Source organism: Phodopus roborovskii, unplaced genomic scaffold (genome assembly GCF_943737965.1).
Source record: "Phodopus roborovskii unplaced genomic scaffold, PHOROB, whole genome shotgun sequence".
NCBI lineage: Eukaryota > Metazoa > Chordata > Mammalia > Rodentia > Cricetidae > Phodopus > Phodopus roborovskii.
Window position 1 is genome coordinate 13,498,331 of NW_026125295.1, and position 19,372 is coordinate 13,517,702.

General features: G+C 43.7%; 1 protein-coding gene across 1 annotated transcript; it reads right to left on the reverse strand.

The window, feature by feature from the left end:
• Positions 1 to 400: 400 nt before the first annotated feature.
• On the reverse strand, positions 401 to 14,576 carry CUNH3orf84 (chromosome unknown C3orf84 homolog). Its single transcript, XM_051173730.1, has 4 exons — positions 14,484 to 14,576; positions 12,664 to 12,777; positions 1,273 to 1,329; positions 401 to 819 (listed from the first exon to the last, which is right to left on the reverse strand). The coding sequence occupies exons 1-4, from the start codon at positions 14,508 to 14,510 to the stop codon at positions 403 to 405; spliced, it is 615 nt and encodes a 204-aa protein (XP_051029687.1). The 5' UTR covers positions 14,511 to 14,576; the 3' UTR covers positions 401 to 402.
• Positions 14,577 to 19,372: the final 4,796 nt, after the last annotated feature.

Genomic DNA, 19,372 nt, shown 5'->3' on the forward strand with positions numbered 1-19,372 from the left:
GGACTGTGGCTGAACTGTCAAACCCTTCAAGACACCTGGCTCCTGGAGGGAGCTGCCAGCCCTTGCCGCTCTCCACTCCCTCCCTCAGCCTTGGCTGCTCTCTAGGACCCTCAGGTTCTGTGTTCCCTGTACCGAGTGCAAGAGGCAATAGTTCCTGAGAAGTTCTTGGGAGCCTAGAATGCACCTGTGGTCAAGGTGACTGCCCTGGACTCTGAGTCTGTGAGCTGAGTCTGTGGCAGGCCCTGTCTTTTCTCACTTAGTGGCAGGGTTCCCTGGATAGGTTCTCCTCAGCCCAGCACATAAACATTGGCTCAAATGCCATGGGAGCCAGACATAGAACCTGGTATTGAGCTGATCACAGGCCCCAGAGACATCTTGGGCTGTCAGTACAAACAGGCCATGTCAGCTGAACCTGTTTAATGCGTGGGACCAGTTTAAACACTCAGAAACTCCAGCGTGAAGGTAGTGCTGTAGCAACTTGGGCCTCGGGATACCCGGGAGGTCAGGCAGGGTTTCAGTGACTGGCTCTTGGGGCCTTACCTTGGCGCTACCACAGTGGCCACCCCGAGATGGCCGGCAGAAGTTGTGCTGGTAGGTGGTGTTGACATAGGGAGGCTGGACCTGCATGAAGTGGACAAGGCGCTGCGGGAGCCTACTGAGTCCCGAGGCTGACCGGAAATCAGTCTGGTACGAAGATTCCAGAGGCGGCTGCTGGCTTAATTCCAGCTCACAGGGTGCCCAGCGCAGGAAGGTGTGTCTCTTCCACAGGCGTTCCAGGTCTTTCCGTCTTCCAATTCCCTGCAGCAGGCAGTAGGGGCCCTCCTCAACGGTACGGGCCCTTGGCCCACAGTCTTGGCATCCAGGGTTTGCTTGGGTCCCATCTAATCCCAGGAGGGTGATGCTGATGCTGGAATTGTGCCTGGCCTCCCTAGCCTGTACCCTGCAGTCTCAGTAATGTCATCCATTTTAGCATGAAGCCCCTGAGTGGCCCCCTGGGATATTTGTACAGTCTTGGGCAAATTAGCCAAGAAAACCAAGGCAGAGTTGCCTTTGTCCTGGGGGATGGGCTATTTAGCAGTGGGAAAAGTTAGGGAAAATAGATGTTCCTCTGACTTTTTAAGAAACCTTTGTGAGGTGAAGGGATGGCTCAGCCGTTAAAGGCTAAGCTCACACCAAAAATATAAGAAGCCTTTGCTCCCCTAAAGGTTTTGTCTGTGCCCTAGCAGCTCCAGCCAGGGCCTCCTCCCTCCCCTTTGTCTTTCCAGCACTCACTTTGTCGAAGGAAGTGCGGTTGTCGTGCTTGGAGAAGAAGTGTTGTCTTACTGGCTCCTTGAAAGAAGATGAGAAGGGAGGTAAGGCAGGGAGACTTATCTGTCCCTGCAGATGCTGCTTCCGGGCCCACAATTGGGGAAGCTGCAAGAGCCACTATTTCTAAATTGCTAAAATGCAATACCCCACTCCCAGTGTGTGTCTTGTCCTGAGGTTGCCTTGTACAGAAGCTTTAGGACCACTGAGATGCCTGTCCAGACATCCTGGCATCAGTGGAGGGCTTTAAATCTGAGATCCCTAGGATTAGGGTTTAGTTTTCTCCCCTTCACCCACACTCACTCCCTAACAGCACAGCCATGCTCTGAGTCCTAAATGATATCTGGAAATGAATATGTCTGTCTCCATTTGAGTGTATCTGCTGGATCCCAGGTTCAATAGCCGACTGTCTACTCCACATCTTCATGTCGAGGCATGGCAGGCATCTCTAAGCATATCACTGATGCATGAGTCACCACCAAACCCATTTTGCCTGCAGCTCAGGCCATGCCACCTGACAACTAGATCCAAATATTTTAGTCTTCTCCATTTTTTGTTGTTGTTTCCAATTTTAAAAAAAATTTATTTATTTATATTTTATTTATGAGTGCTCAGCATATATAACTGCATGCTAGAAAAGGGCATCATCTATAATAGATGTTTGGAGCTACCGTGTGGTTGCTGGGATTTGAATTCAGGATCTCCGGAAGGGCAGCCAGGGCTCTTAACCATCAAGCCACTCGCCAGCCTCTGTTTGTTGTTTTTAACATGGTCTTGTTACAGTAGCCCAAGATGAACTGGAATTCACTACATAGCTCAGGTTGGACTTGAATATCCTCTGTCTCAACCTCCCAGATGCTGGAAGGCTGAACCTGGCTTATCCTGGTCAAAACTACCATCATCTCTTGCCTGAAGCATTGCAAGAGCTTTCTACCTATGCCCATGCTTTCGAGATCCACATTCCCAGTCTGCTGTTTTCTCAGTAGCCAGAAATTCCTTAATTACATAAACCAGGTCATATTTTGTTTGCCAAAAATCTGCAAAAAAAGCTATTCATGTTTGTAACAATTGAATAATCATAATAGTGGTTCATGAGAGCCACACGACACAGATCCTTCCCTCCAACTCTACTTCTGCCATCCTAGTTTTCTCTCTAAACATATAAGTGGTTCCCTCTTCAAGACCTGATCCAGCCAGATCTGTGATGGATCAGGGGTGGTATTAGCAATAGCTGGCAACAAGCTCAGATAAAATGCAAAATTTGGGCTATCTCAGTGGTTGAGTGCTAGCCCAATTGGATTGAGACTCTGAATTTTTAATCCTCGGAACCAGAAAAAGTAAGAAGGGCGGGGGCTGGGGGGGGGGCACAGGACTAACTCCATCTCAAAAAACCAAACCAAACCAAACCAAACTAACTCCATCAAAGATTGATGATTCTGTTAAAATAAAGTCTTTAACATTCTATCTACACTTTTGGTACTTTCTACTTTAGCTATTATATATCTGGAAGTAATCATCAAACAGCACGATAACTCAATGAAGACAGGAAACTGGCAAGCATTTCTTATAAAGAAGGTGACAAACTGTAAACTCCCAGGGCTCCTGGAACTGGGGATTTAGTTCAGTGGGTTCAGCACACACACACACACACACACACACACACACACACACACACCAAAATCAACTAATAATCAACCAACCAAAAACAAGTCTATTTACAAAAAAAAAAAAAAAAAAAAAAAAAAAAGGAAAAACTCTTCAGAGACTGGAGCAGGCAAAGGGTTTAGACTTGATACCTGATCAAAGGCAAAAAGAGGAAGTAAGCCACAGGTAGTGGAGGCACAGGCCTTTAATCCCAAAACTTGGTAGGCAAAGGCAGGTGGATCTCTGAGTTCAAAACCAGCCTGGTCTACAAGACAATCCAGGGTACACAGAGAAACCCTGTCTTGAAAACTCAAATAACTAGACCTTATCAGACTTGAAATATTTCTGTTCTTAGGGACTACAAAGATGTCTTAGCAGTTAAATGTCCTTACTGCTCTTGCAGAGGATCTGGGTTCAGTTACTACATCCATATCAGGTTGCTCCCAACCATTTGTAATTCCAGGTCCAGAGGATGAACACCTCTTGGCCTCTTTTAGAACCTGCATACACTTGGTGCACATAAAATAATGCAGGCACAGATGTACACACATAAAAATAAATCTTAAGTTAGGCGTTGGTGGCGCATGCCTTTAATCCCAGCATGTGGGAGGCAAGAGACAGGCAGATCTCTGTGAGTTCAAATCCAGCCTGGTCTACAGAGCAAGTTCCAAAGAAACCCTGTCTCAAACAAACAAAAAAATCTTTCAAAAAATGGTTCAAGCATGACTGCCATGTTTATAATCCCAGCACTTAGGAGGCTGAAGTAGATTTGTTGCCAGTTCACTGCCAGCTTGGGCTACACAGGGAGACCCTATCTCCCAAAACATTTTTCCTATGAAAACCCATAAGAAGAGGACGAAAAGCAAGCTACAGACTGGGGGGGGGGGGATGGAGCTAGAGTTGCAAACCACATATTCAACAAGGACTAGAATATAGAATAAGTAATGATGCCATTGCAATAGTAAAATAACAAACAACCCTATAAGAAATGGGCAAATAACATGAAGATGTTTCACAAAAAAAGAATATTCAGATGACAAATAACATGAAAAGATGATTAACATGAAAATCACAATGAGATCTTATCAGCCATATATCAGACTGGTTAAAACTAAAAATAGAGGCAATGCCAAGTGTTGGTGAAAAAGTGAAATTGGACCATTCATGCACTGCTCGTGGGAATGTAAAAAGGCAAGGCTACGATGGAAAACAGCTTGACAGTTTCTTTTAAAAACTAAACATGCAACTACCATATGATCCAGCAACTGAGCTCCTGGGCATTTATCCCAGAGAAGAGAAAGCTTATGTTCACCCAAGAATCTGCACAAATGTTCATAGCAGCTTTATTTATAAGAGCCAAAATTGGCATCAGCTTAGATACCCTTTAATAAAGTGAATGCTCAAACAATCCAATACAGACAAACCATAGAACACTACTTAGTAATGAAAAGAAATAGCTATTTATAACCACAACTACTTGGATGACTCTCCAGGAAATTACACCAGCCAGAAAAACCAATCTCCAAGGTTGCATACAGTATTATTACACTTACATGGCAGTTTTCCCCTTTAAGTCATTGGTTTGTTGTGACAAGATTTCACAGTGCAGCCCACACTGTACTGGGCTCACTGTGTAGCTTAGGCTGGCCTCAAACTTTTAGCTGTCTTCCTACCTCACCCTCCCAAGTGCTAGGATTATAGAGGTGGGCCACAGTGCCTGACTAATTTTTTTTTTTTTTCTTTTGATACAAGGTCTCCCGGTGTAGGCCTAGCTGGCCTGGAATTCAAAGGCTTCCTGCCTTCTGCCTTCTTAGTATCAGAATTATAAGTATTAACCATCACGCTCGGCCCAACATTTTCAAGTGACAGAATTTTAGAAGTGAAGGCAGCTGGGCAGTGGTGGCACACTTTTAATCCCAGCACCCAGGAGGCAGAGGCAGACACAGGCCTGTGATTTTAAGGCCAGCCTGGTCTACAGAGTGAGTTCCAGGACAGCCAAGGCCACACAGAGAATCCCTTCTGGAAAAACAAAACAACAACAAAAATACCCAAATAAAAAGAAATAAAGTTTAGTAGGAACTGGGAAGGAAGGGAGACACAGGAGGCAAGTGGGTACGCAGTAAAAGGCCAGCACCAGGAATCTTGGTGATGTGAGTCAGAAAGTTAACTCTGCTGGTGGCTATGTGAACCTGCACTGGATAATGTCCTATAGATCTTAGTACATATCACCAATACAAATTCAACTGTGGCAATTTATACAATTAGTATATTGAAATTATGTCAGTTGTAGCTTTGTAAAATGCTGCTGTTAAGAGAAAACTGACAAAATGCAGAAGGGTTCTCTAGTATTTCTTCTAAGCATTTGTTAATGTATAACCATAAGACCTGCAAGATGAAAGGTGTGCGCATGTGTGAAGCAAGTAAATAAGTGTAACCAGGCATTGTGCACCCCTGTAATCCCAAAACAAACAAACAAACAAACAAAAAAACAAAATGGAGGCAGCTGGACCAGAAGTTCAAGATTAAACTAGGAATGCAGTTCTGTTAGTAATTTGTGTGCCCATCATGCATGAAGTCCCGTAGTTCCTCTACCAGTACACAAAGTGGAATGTTGTGGAATATTTGTAATACGCTATGTGAAGATGTATTGCTGTGCTTGTTGTAATAAAAAGCTGAATGGTCAATAGCTAGGCAGGAGGTATAGGCAGGATTTCAGGGAAGAGAAAGGGAGAGGAGGAGGAATCTAGGCAGGAGATGCCAGGAGACACAGAGAGGAAGCAGGAGGTGCAAGATGAAAGAGAGGTAACGCCATGTGATAGAACGTAGACTAATATAAATGGGTTAATTTAAGCCATACGAGCTAGTTAGGAACAAGCCTAAGCTATAGGCCAAGCTTTCATAATTAATAAGATGTCTCTGTATCAGTATTTGGGAACTGCATGGCAGGCAGAAAAAAACTCATTACACAGGGCATCCAAGGTGGGAGCATGTATTTCCATATAGGCCCTCAGAAAGCTTTTTTAAAAAAATTCAAACATACAAACATGAAACCAGACACAGTTTCCTAGTCCTGCAGTCTCTCAGGCAGGCCTCAGCATACAGAGACAGGGTTCCTGGCCACTGCCTGCAGACTTGAGCCAGCCAACGCCATATGCAGAGTGGAGTAGCAGGTTTAAGGCTTGATTCACACAGAGAAGGCCGCAGGTACACAGTAAAGGCCAGACTGAGAAAACCTTTAAACAGATACAGTAAAAAGAAAAAAAAAAAATGGGTATAGGCCGGGCATTGGTGGCTCATGCCTTTAGTTCCAGCACTTGGGAGGCAGAGGCAGGAGGATCTCTGAGTTTGAGACCAGCCTGGTCTACAAGAGCTAGTTCCAGGACAGCCTCCAAAGCTACACAGAGAAACCCTGTCTTGAAAAACCAAAACCAAACCAAAATCAAACAAAACATGGGTATAGACAGTCATAGAAGAAAAAATAGTTTAAAAATAATAAAGTCTTTAGAGAGCAAAGTAATATAAAAAGAATAAGCCCATAAAGATGGGAAATACACAGGGCATCTGGATCCTGTAAGGTGCTTTATCGACTTTGAATTTTTTGAGTGCTGAGAGACCCTGGATTATGAAAGGGACTGCTGCATTAAACCAGCCTATATACTTTAGGGATATCTTGGTCTCAAAATGGAAGTAGGGAAACGTGCTTTGTTGGGAAGAGGTTGTGCTTTTGTTTCCACAAGAAACAAAATTATGGTTCTCTTCAAAATTAATGAAGGTAAAGTTTGATTGGGGGAGACCTCCTAAAAATCTTGGCTACAGACATGAAGAAAGAAACCAATAAAGACTACAGGGCAGGTGACATATATGCTGATTCCCCTACTATGGGAACAGCTCTGAGACTGAAAGAGGCATGACAAGTCTTGTTGGCTACAGAGTGCTCATGGAAAGAGGTTTGGTTATACAGTCCAAATGAATTTATAAAGTTGACTGATGCCTCAAACATAAAACAACAACAACAAAAATCACCTTTAACCTTCAAAAGTTTATGTTTAAAAAAAAATAAGGACCAGACACCAATAAAGACAAGTGGTCCAGGTGGTCCAGCCTCTCAGAATGCCTCTGTTGCAGGTTCCTCAAAATTCTACATTCAGAACAATTTCAAAGCTGCTAGCTGAGATGGTCCAGCCTCACAGACTATCCAGCCAAGATTTCTGATAAGCTCTACACTTTGCCATCACAGAGACTAAACAAAAAATACAAACTAGCTCTCCCAGGACTATCCCAATTTTCTTAGGGTCACCTAAAGATGCTGTTTCCATCCAGACAATAGGAAGCAGTCTAGAGAACATGATGGCTACATTCCCAAGAGGTGATGAGTGGATTTTGGTTATTTTGTGGTTTATGGATGTTTGTCATCATTTAGGTGGTTGGTTACAAATTGTTACTGGCCATAGGAAAAAAGTTGAAGAAAGGAAATTCTATTTAGGAATTTCTTTCAGAAGGGAAAAAATGAGGAGGGAATATAGTATAGAAATTATGTGATAAAAGAGTAGATTGTTAGCTGGGTGGTGGTGGCGGTGGCAGCGGTGGCGGTGCACACCTTTAATCCCAGCACTTGGGAGGCAGAGACAGGCGATCTCTGTGAGTTCGAGACCAGCCTGGGTTATAGAGTGAGTTCCAGGACTAGAGAAACCCTGTCTCAAAAAAAAAAAAAAAAAAAAAAAAAAAAAAAAAAAAAAAAAGAAAGAAAACGAAAGAAAGAAAAGAAGAAAAAGAAGAGTAGATTGTTAAGTCTACTTTTTGAAAAGTAATTTATTTTTATTTACATTGGTGTTTTGTCTGCACATATGTCTGTGTGTGTAAATCCTGGAGTGACAGACAGGTGTGGGCTGCCATGTGGGTACTGGGAATTGAACCTGGATTCTCTGCAAGAGCAGTCAGGGCCCTTAACTGAGCCATCTCTTCAGCCTCCTTAAGTCTACTGTTGAACAACTACTAGTCTCAAATATTTTACATTGGTATGGATTTTTGGATATTGATACAAACTTAAGGTTACTTTTGTTATACTGTATATATATTTCTACTCTTGTTTAAGGTATTGTACCTATGCAGCTCATTTTAAAACGTAAAGTTTTAGTCCTTAAAAACAATTTAGGATAATAAAGAAATACAGGTTAGTGGTTAGTTATCTGTGACAAACTTATAGTCATGTTAGGCATGTTTTCAAGGTCAAACAGAGATTATATTTTAGATATATAGATGGTCTTCAAAAATTTCAGAGAGCTACAGAGTATGGCATTTCAGGTGTTTTAATAACATAAGTCTTTTTATGACAGTGAGATGTATCTGATCCTGGAAACGCCAATCTACTTCTAAAAAGGATGATGGGCATCAAAGAACCTCCTTATGGAGTTTGCTTTCACAGTGCCAAGAAAATGTCCTTGCCTCCACTGCTGGCAGAATGCTGTCCAAACTGTACAAGCAGGACACAAAAGAAAGCCACTACCAAACTTTGCCAAGACAAGATAGGACAGTCCTTTGAAATTCCTGCTTCACAGAAAAGTCTGTCAGATATTCTAGGTCTGGGGACTGAAGATTGATGCCCCATTGTTGGAGAGGAACCTTGGGTGACTGTACAGGAAGCCAGATGTCGATGTCTTTGTTTTAGAAGTTAGTGCTTGCTCCACACTTCCTGTATAATCAAGTAGTATTATGCCCTTCCTGGTCTCTGATGGGGTTAAAGAAAGATAGCTATGGTTTTCCTTAGTTTTGATAGAAAGTAAATCAGGTATAAAACTTTGGACTCGCCAAGATAGTATAAATAATGGAGTATATTTTTTGAAATTTGCCACCACTAATGGACTGTACATTGTGAATGTAATTCTTGCCTGATAATTGTTCTTATTGTATACAGTTTTATTATGTTAGAGTTAAAATCTTTCCTTTTTATTTAGACAGAAAGGGAAAAATTTTGTGAAGATATATTGCTGTGATTGTTACAATAAAAAGCTGAATGGCAAATATCTAGGCAAGAGGTATAGGCAGCATTTCCAGGGAGAGAAAGGAAGAGGAGGAGGAATCTAGGTACACAGGAAAGGCCAGGAGACACAGAGAGGAAACAGGAAGAGAAGTAACGCCACGCGATAGAACATGGATTAATGTAAACGGGTTAATTTAAGTTATAAGAGCTAGTTAGGAGCAAGCCTAAGTTGTGGGCCAATCTTTCATAATTAATAAGAAGTCTCTGTGTCATTATTTAGGAGTTGGCTGGTAGGACAGAAAAAGTCCATTACAGAGGAAGTGATGTCACCCTTCTTATGATCTTAGTACTTAGGGGGTAGAGGCAAGACGGTTAGAAATTCAAGGCCATTTTCAGGTCCAAATAATTTAAGACCCTCTTTCCAAAACAACTACAACAACAAAGTTCAAGTTCATCCACAGCTACACAGGGAGTTCAAAGCTAGCCTGGGCCAATCTCACACAAACAAACAGTTGTGGGGAAATACTCTGTGAAGCCAGGTCAGTCCTCAAAGGGCTTGCTCTGTAAACATGATGGTCTAAGTTCCATTCCCAGAACCCACACAAAAAGCAGATATGGTGTGGTGGTATGGTGGTGCACCATTGACAGGAACATTCCTGGGGATTTGTGGGGCAGCCAGGTTAGCTGAATGAGCAAACCACAAGTCCCAGTGAAAGCTCTGTCTCAAGGTGGATAGCTGTCCTGAGAAACAACACTCAAGGTTTCTCTGATCTCCACATACAACACTGCTGTTGTTAGAGACAGCTTTGGCTGGAAACTCTTTTTTTTTTTTTTTTTTGGTTTGTTGAGACAGGGTTTCTCTGTGGTTTTGGAGGCTGTCCTGGAACTAGCTCTTATAGACAAGGCTGGTCTCGAACAGGGATCCACCTGCCTCTGCCTCCTGAGTGCTGGGATTAAAGGCGTGCACCACCGTCCGGCGAAACTCATTCATTATTCCTATAGTGGCAGGATAATCAATTGACTCCCACCCATTACAGTTTTGCTTTCTCACAACTGTAGGAGCCTGGTGAGAAGGAGTCATTTCCTGCCCAGGCAGTTCTGGGTATTCTTGCCCATCAGAAGAAGTATCAGATGCATTTCTTGTCTCTCAAACCATTTAGGCATCTCTACTATTGAGGTACCCATGGTATCTGAGCAGGTGGGACTAGAGACATGATTCTTGATTAAGAGGCCCTGGGGAGAAGGATAGGGAAGAGGCAGTGTTCATGTGTGGGAGAGTTAAGTGTCCTGGGGAAGCAGGACAGTGTCAAGTCAGCAGGGTTCTAGGGAGGAACCTTTGTGTTGGATGTAGACAAAGGGTGCAACAGGGACACAGCACACTCCATCCAAGTGTGACTCTTCTTGTCTGACTTTAGGGACAAACAGGACCGATATTACAGTTCCCAAGGGCTAGGGAGGTAAAGACTAGAATAAATCCATCTGGTTTCAAAGGAAAATGAAAGAAGAAAATAAGAATTTCCCCCATACCCAGGTGTCATAGATGAAATTTTTCCTGCTCTAAGCTGGAGAAAAGGGTTGCTGCATCTCAGGAAGGGTTTTAAACAAACAACACTAGCTGCAATCAGCCAGCAGCTGAAGCTGGTACTTCTCAGCCAGTGGGAGTAAAATATACCCTTCCCAGGGTGGTCCTGTTAATTAAAGTAGGCTTAGACTGAGGAAGAGCCTTGAGACTTGACATTTATTCAACCCAGGGCCAATGCATACAGATTAAGCTGTTTGGGGTATTTGATAATGCCAGAAATGCCTCAAGTCTTCAAATGGATCATCAGCCAAAACATGTCTCCTATATGTCTGTTCCTGAGGGATGGGTTTAACAAATCAAGAAGGATGTCTGCTCTCTGGGATAAAAGCTGCCTGAGGGATACTGTAAAAGTCCAGCAGCAAGGTTCTGGATTGCCTCTGCCTCTATACCACTAGCTCTCAGTTTTCCCTTCTCTCTTTGGTTTAGGACAAGATGACCTTGAACTCATTATGTAGCAAAGCTGTCTTTGAACTCTTGACCTTCCCGACTTCATCTCCCAAGTGATGGGACAGCAGGTGTTTGTCACCACACCTAGCTTCATCACTCTTTCAAAAGGAAGGAGGGTGCTGGGCAATCTGAAGCTGCATTTTGAGCCTGGTTTTGTAAGCATTGCCAATAAGTCCTTCCAACTGGAAATGCTAAGAATGCTAAGGAATATGGCAGGCTCTAAGACCCTGCTGTCAGCCTGAGAAAGCATTTCTGAAGAAGGCAGGTGGCAGATCTCAGAGGACCTGGCAAAAGGCTAGGGAACTAGAAGCTGTGGAGGAGGGGGGTGTTTCTCTGGGCTTTGCTCTTCCCTGCCCTTGATTAGAAGAGGATTGAGTACATACATCACTATGACCACTTGGACGCCCTGGGAGGAGACAGAGGAAAACGGGGGATGTTTCTTATCCCCTCCTGCTGTCTGCTCCATGTTTCTGTTCTCAGGAACATCCATTCTTTCTGGGCTCCTCACTGCACACTTACCTTTCTCTTCTGGATTCTAGCAGCCATGCTGCCCCGTCCCTTTGAGCTCTTATGGGATAACAGTAAAGACTGCCAGCTTTTTGTTTATTTGTGTTGCTCAGTTTTGTGTTAAGACAGGGTCTCACACACCCTAGGCTGGCCTCAAACACACTGTAAAGTTGAGGAAAACTTTGAATATATGATCTTCCTGTGTGCTGGGATTATAGACATGAGCCTTGTTTATTCAATGCTCTGGATCGAATCTATGGCTTCATGCCTTGATAGTCAGGCATTCTACCAAATGAGCTACACCCCCAACCTGTGTGTTTTGAGATAGAATCTTGTTATGTAGCTAAGATTACAGACATATACAACCAAGCCCAGACACTTGGCTCTTAAACCGTGACACAGCTGCATGCAATGGCTCATGGGTGTAGTAAGAGAACTTGAAAAGTTGGAAGAGGATGATTCTTGCGTGTTCAAGTCCAGCCTGAGATACATGATGATTTAGGCCAGCCTGGGCTACAGAATGAGAACTTGTTTCAAATCTTATCCTCTAGACAAAATCTTGTGAGACTATCTTTCCCTGAGGCATCCATAGCTGCTGCTTTTGTACACACATACTCCTGAGTTTTCCTACTTTGAGTGTGCTTTTCAGTGCTGTGAGTCTGACTGGCCTACCCTCCTTGTCTGCAGGTGTGAGAACGGCGGAGGGCTGGGCCTGCATCCTCCTCCCAAGCTCTTGAATCCTGTTTCTGCTATTCTAAGCCATCTATGCTTCCTCACCCTCCCTAGCCAGGTATGTGGGCTGGTAGCAGCCACCGCCTGCCCAACTAAAAGGAGGCTTCCTACTCATGCCCAAGTCCTAGGACTGGGAGGCTAGTCGTGGGTTTTTGTGGCCTCGAAGAATCTGAAGTTAAGGAAGTTCAGGAAAATTCAAGGTTTGCTTCCTCAGCTTTGAAGGTTCTAGTCCCCATTGCTACCCACTCTATCTTTGCTTAGAACCTTCTCCCATCACAAAGGACTCATAAACAAAACTTCCCACTTTGGTACCTGATCTGATCTCAAGGACAAGATTCAAGACCTCCTGCTGTTCCAGGGTTAGGCTGTTCCCAGGTGCCTGTCTCTGCCAGGGCTGAGATGGTGCTTGGGATCTCATAGGAGGCAGGAATAGCCCTTTCCTTCCCTCTGCCCTCAGGATGCTTTGTACCTCACATCTCTGCAGGAACACTGTTGGAGGAGGGGGCTTGGCTGCAAGGCGATATTCTCCAGCAATCTCACTCTTGACTTGACCTCGGTAGTGCCCATAGAAGCCACTGTTGTGCTATAACAAGGAAGGCATGGATGATGGAAAAGCCATTTAAATCCTCACCCTGGGGCTTCCAAGAAGTCAGGGTTTGCACAGAGTTGTTCCCATCTTTCATTGGGACAAGTGGCCTCAACATGTTGATCTATGCAGGCTATGTGTGTGGGGGAGGGAGAGGACATCATCTGGTCAGAACATACTTCTGTTGGCAAAGCTACTGTTGAGTAGGGCGCTGCATCCTTTAGATGGGGATCTGAGTGTAAGTCCCCTTTGTCCCCCCCCCCCCACGATATTAATAGTGAGTCAAGAGTCCCTGAGAACCCAGAATCCAACATATATTTCCTTTGAAACTATTGGCAAGGTTGTGGACACTCATTTACCATACATTCTGCTATTCTAGGGTAAAAATGAGCACCTCTGAACATGGGGCATTCAAGCAAGATATAAACTTTCCCAACAGTGTATAACCAATAGAGAATCCTCCAGATATAAGTCAGAGGAAGGTACTGGCAAAAACCAGAAGTAAGCACTTGTCGGCCAGGCATGGTGGCTCATATCTGTAATCTAAGCAGTGGGTAGAACTGAGGTGGGAGGAGAATGTGAATTCAGGAATTCAGGGCTATACTGAGTTGCATAGAAAGTTCAGGGCCAGCCCAAGCTACAGTGGAAGACTGGAAGACTGTCTCAAAAACAAAACAAAACAAAACAAAACAAAACAAAAAAAAAAAAAAAAAAAAAAGAACAAAAAATAAAAATAAAAAAAAGGAAAAGGAAAAGAAAGTAAGAGACCCCGTGTTAGAAATAGAAGGGGTTCAGGGTAGTCAGTAGGATAAGGGAGAGGAGGGGTAGAAAATGACCAAATACATGTATATGCATATATTAGAATATATGTATATTACACATACATATATATATACATGTAATATATTTAGGGCTGGAGAGATGATTCAGCAGTCAAGGACACTGATTGTTCTTTCAGAGGAACTGAGTTTGATCCCCAGCACCCAAATGGTAGCTCACAACCATCTATATTTCTAGTCCTAGGGAATCTGGTGTCATCTTCTGGCCTCCTTGGGCACCAAGCACACAGACACACATGCAGAAAAAACATTCATACACATAACACAACAAAAAATACATTAAAAAAATAAGTCCCTGTGGAAGGGCTGTTCTCTGATGATATCATTAGGTGACCACGCCCTTTTGTATTGAGATCTTTTGAAGATCAAGTCCCCCATAATTAGAACCCTAAGCAGAGGGGCTTTGCTTGAGGCTGGCCTCCAGCCTTAACAATGGGCTCCTTAACATCTCCTTCCATTTCACTGAAGATTTGCACCTTAATTGTCTGCCTGTTCCTGCACTATTTGTGGATACCCTTTTTCTCTTTACTCAGTTTAGCTTAACAATATTTGAATTCAATAGCAGTCACTGTGTTCCAGGCATGGGGGATGGGCCCAGGAAATAGATAAAAAGCAGTTAGTCCTGAAGGGAGGACCAGTGAAGAACTGGATGCTAGAGGAATAAGAGACTCACTGGAGAGCAGGAGAGCAGGGACCAAGGCAACCTACAGAGGTATGGAGGTATGGAGGTATGGAGGAGGAAGAGAGGGCAGCTCGAGGCTTCTGTCCACTGGGATGCAGATGTGGATGCCAGATGATACCTCACTTTATCCTCATGACTCACAAGGATGTCATGCTGGCCAGAGGGTCAGGATTAACTCTTACCCAGGAGCCTATTAAAGCACTTTGCATCTTTCCATGAAGGAGCCAAAAAAGGCAAACTTTCCTCTTGTCTTTTTGATGCTACATCTGAGTAGACAGAATCTCAAGAGGTCAGCTATTTGTTGCTTAGTAACAAAGGGAGGCTGTGACTGCACAATGCTGCTGCCGAGGCGGGAACCAGCCTCTTGCCTTCTTGTCCTTGCTGCCCTTCCTTCTGTATGAGAGAACTCTAGCTCTTGTCATTGTGGGCCTAGGAGTCTTTATACAAACATGCAGCACACCACAGTAGAGTCTGATGTACTCACAGCCAATGAAATATTAAAGACCACTTGGGAGGCAAATACTGTATCTTTAAAACTCTGTGACAAGGCTGGGCAGTGGTGGCACACACCTTTAGTCCCAGCACTCAGGAGGAAAAGGCAGGTTAATCTCTGAGTTCAAGGCCAGCCTGATCTACAGAGCTAGTTCCAGGACAGTTAGGGCTATTACATAGAGAAACTCTCTCAGAAAACCAAAAGCAAAACAACAAAAAGCCCTCTGTGACAATATTGCTAGGAACAGAAAGCATTTAGAAAGCATTCTATGAAGTCAGAAGAAATGTCAAAAAGGTTGTGGCTTCACAAACTCTGCCTACTTATGCTAGGTTTTTTTTTTTTGGTTCTTGTTTGTTTTTGTTCTTGTTTTTTTTTTTTTTTTTTTTTTTTTTCCGAGCAGGGTTTCTCTGTAGCTTTGGAGCTATCCTGGAACTAGCTCTGTAGACCAGGCTGGTCTAGAACTCACAGAGATCTGCCTGCCTCTGCCTGCTGAGTGCTGGGATTAAAGCTATGCACCACCACTGTTCGCCAGCAATGCCAAGTTTTACATGTGAATGCCACAGGGCTAATGTGAGGGAGAAGAGATTTGGCGTTATGGTCTAATTCTGAGAAACTTTGAGCTAAATATGTACTTTGCATTTTATCTGTAACAGAGACATGAGCAGTTCATCCTTTTCATTTTGCCAGAAGAAGCTGGCTATGCAGAAAGGTTCCAATGCATGCTCAACGATGCGGTCAAGGAAGATGAAAGCTATAAGTCAGGCGCTGGTATCGCACGCCTTTAGTCCCAGCACTCGGGAGGCACCCGGTCTACAGAGCTAGTTCCAGGACAGGCACAAAAAACCCTGTCTTGAAAAACCAAAAATAAATAAATAATTAAATAAAAAAAGATAAAAGCTATATGAGATAGAAGAAGGGGAAAAAAGATGAGTTTTATCTTATGTGTATGAAAGCTTGTCTTCATGTGTGTGTATGAGTGTCACATGTGAGCAGTACCCATACATACCCATAGACATTAGAAGCATTACTCCCTGGAATTGGAGTAAGAAAGTAGTGTTTCCATGTGGGTGATGGGAATTGAACCTGGGTCCTCTGGCAGAACAGTCAGTGCTCTTAACTGCTGAACCATCTCTCCAGCCTCAAATTACAATCTCCCCCCCCCCCCCCCGCCAAAAAAAACTCTGCCAGGCAGTGGTAGCATAGGCCTGTAATTCCAGCACTTGGCAAGCAGAGGCAGGCAGATCTCTGTGAGTCTAAGGCCAGCCTGATCTAGAGAGTGAGTTCCAGGACAGACTCTAAAGCTACACAGAGAAACCCTGTCTTGAAAACCCAAACAAACAAACAAATGAACAAACAAAAACAAAAGTCCAACAGCAGAAAACAGATGCTCCTGGTGTCACTGCAGCAAGTCTATCCCTGTGTGACTGGCACATGCACACTGACACAAAAGGATTCATAGTAACTGTATACATGTCTTATCCTTTACTGGAAATACTTGGGCCTGAAATGTTTGGGGATAGTTTTCAGATCTGGGGAAGGTCTTGGTTACTTTTCTGTAACTTTGATAAAATACCAGACTGCAGGGAGATTGGGATTATTTTGTCTCACAATTCATCACAACAGCAGGGGCTTTCCGCAGCTGATGATGATTTTACATCCAGTGTAGAAAAAGAAACTGGGGCTGGAGAGATGTCTCAGTAGTTAAGAGCACTGGCTGCTCTTCCAGAGGACACCGGCTCAGTTCCCAGCACCCACAGGAAGGCTCACAACCATCTTTAACACTTCCTGGACTTTGTGAGCTCTGCACGCATGTGCTACACAGATGTACAGTCATGTGGTACACAGAGAGACAGTCAGGCACTTCAACACAGAAAATAAAAATATATAAAATATCAAAAAATTTAAGAGGCAGAAAGCAGCACTGGCTCGGCGGCTCGGTGCTTTCTGGCAAGTCTGAGACCTGAGCTCCATTCCAGGGACCCACATGCTGGAAGGAGAGAAACAACCGCAGTGGATCGGCCTCTATCTCCCCAGTGCCGGATGCACAATTCCCTACCTACCACTAAATAAGTAATTGTAAGAAAAAAGAGGAAGGGAGGAGAAGCAGAGAAGGTGGCAATGGATTCTGTGCTCAGTGTAATTTTTTAAAAAGCGGCACGAGAGAGAAAGACACCACGGGACAGAGTTCAAGCAGTGGGATTTTTATTAGGGAAAAGTATCAGGACAAGAGCAGCAGGAGAGAGGAAAGGGGGGGGTGCAGACGATGGAGAGAGGGGGAGAAAGAAAGAGGGAGAGAAGGATGGGAGTGGGCAGGGCGAGTCCTGTCAGATCTCCAAAGGCAGGCCAGTACAGATGCCTGAACACCGACACAGTGTATTTTCTCCTTTTCACACTGTTGAGGATGCCACCTGCAGAGTGCAGGACCTGCCACCCCAACTACTCTAATCAAGATAACCCCCTATAGGCATTGCCATTGCCCAGAGGCTTATGTCTTAGTAACGCTAGATCTCATGGAATTTACAGTTGACATTAACTATCATAAACACACAGCCAGAAATCCAAAACCAGGTGGCACATTTGTAATTCCAGCACTTGGGAGGTGGAGGTTGGAGAATCTGAGGTTTAAAGCCAGTCTTGGCTCCCAAGTGAAGTTGAGCTAGCCCCGTCTACATAGTGAGTGCCAGGCCAGCCTGGGCTGCATGGTGAAATGCTGCCTCAAACAATGCCACATATTACTTGTGGAAAAACATATGGGATCAAATTATAAGACATTCATAAGACCGATAACTAACAAGTTCAGGATAGAAGTGACTTGAAGAAGAGAAAAGAATGGTATCAGGGGTGGAGGATTAGGGCTTCAACTCTGTTATTTGTTTGTTCTTTCTTTTTGAGATAGATTCTCATATAGCCTAGGCTGGCACTAACCTGACTCTGTAGCTGAGGATGTGTGACTAAGCTATTTCTTTTAGGCCCACCGACCAGCTTCTAAATCACAACACAAAGACTTATTATTAGTTTTGAATGCTTGACCTAGCTTAGGCTTGTTTCTAGCCAGCTTTTTTTTTTTTTTTTTAAACTTAAATTAACCCTTTTCTCTCTATCTACCTTTTGGTTTGGGATGTTTAAGTTTTCTTTCTTTCCATATATCTTACTTACTTCATTGCTTCTATAAGTCTGGCTGGCTTGTGTCTACCTGGCTTCTGGCCCTGGGTGTCTCCCTCATTTTTGTTCCTCTTTTGTTCCTAGTTCTTCTTGAGCCTGGATTTCTGCTCCTATTTATTCTCCGCTCGCTAGCCCCACCCATCCATTCTCTGTCTAGATTGGCCATTCAGCTTTTTATTAGACTAAAAAGGTGCCTTAGGCAGGCAAGCTGAAACAAAAGCAACACATCTTTACACAGAGAACACACATCCTTACACCATTAAACAAAGGTAGCACAAACAAATATAACACACTTTTGTCTAGTTAAAATAATATTCCACAAGGATGGCCTTAACTTTTTGATTTGCTTGTCTTTGTCTCCCAGGTGCTGGAATTTTAGACTTGTGCCACCATGTTATGTTTCTACCATTTTATCATCATCATTTGTGGGAATCAAACAAACACTCTTCTACTAAACTGCAACCCCAGATCTTTTATTTTTGTGACAGTTTAAGTTACTCAGGCCTGGCTTGAATTTTGTGTCACACAGAAGTACTTGTGATGCCTGAACCACCTGGTCAGCTTTTGTTTGGGTTTTGTTTTTTGTTTTTGAGACAGGGTTTTTTTTTCTTTTTCTTTTTTTCATTCTGAAGTTCAGATTTCCAAGAAAACTGGTTACATAGCCCAGCCTGGTCTCCAATTCCTGATTCACCTACCTTAGGTTCCCAGGTTCTAGAACATCAGGTCTCACCACACTTGGCTATGTTACTTTTTGCTGTACCAATGAAGGAACTCGGGGCCTTCCATAATTTACATATGCTACTGAGCTACAGTCCCCAACTAGATTGTGGGGTTTTGCTTGTGTTTTGAGATGGGATCTTACTATGTGATCCTGAATAAGCTAGAACCCGTTATGTAGGCCAGAGTGACTTCAAACTTGCATTGATCTTCCTACCCACTCAAGTGCTGGGATTTCAGGAATGTGCCACCATGTCTGACCTACAACTGCTTGCTTTCTTTGAGACAGGGTCTCATGTATCCCAGTCTGGCCCCAAACTTTCTCTGTAGCCAAAATGACATTAAACTTCTGCTTCTTGTGCCTTCGCCCAGAGTGCTGGGATTACAAGTGTGCACCACAATTAGCTCCATTGTTCTGTTACTATAGGTATACTTGCATTTTTAGAATTTTATATAAATAGAACTACGAAGTATGTGTGAGAGGGCCAGGGAGCCAGACCAGAGCCGTGTCAGGTCTCTAATAGCCCCTGCCAGGGACTATGCCTTAGTTTTGGTTCACTGGAGGCGGCTGGAGATGAGCAAGAAGTTCTCAGGAAAGCCACTACTCAAGAGGCAACCAATCAGCAGGTGCCCCACAGCCTTCTGCTAGTTAAAGATAGATTTCTCTGCTGGACGTTGGTGGTGCAAGCCTTTAATCCC

What these genes read in the sequence shown, in the direction of transcription:
- CUNH3orf84 (XM_051173730.1), bottom strand. Translation starts at nt 14,510, where the DNA reads ATGCAAAGTGCTTTAATAGGCTCCTGG. An exon ending in GTGCTTTAATAGGCTCCTGG is followed by an intron (nt 12,778 to 14,483) that starts GTAAGAGTTAAT and finishes TCCTTGTTATAG; the next exon opens with CACAACAGTGGCTTCTATGG. An exon ending in ACCGCACTTCCTTCGACAAA is followed by an intron (nt 820 to 1,272) that starts GTGAGTGCTGGA and finishes ACCGTTGAGGAG; the next exon opens with GGCCCCTACTGCCTGCTGCA.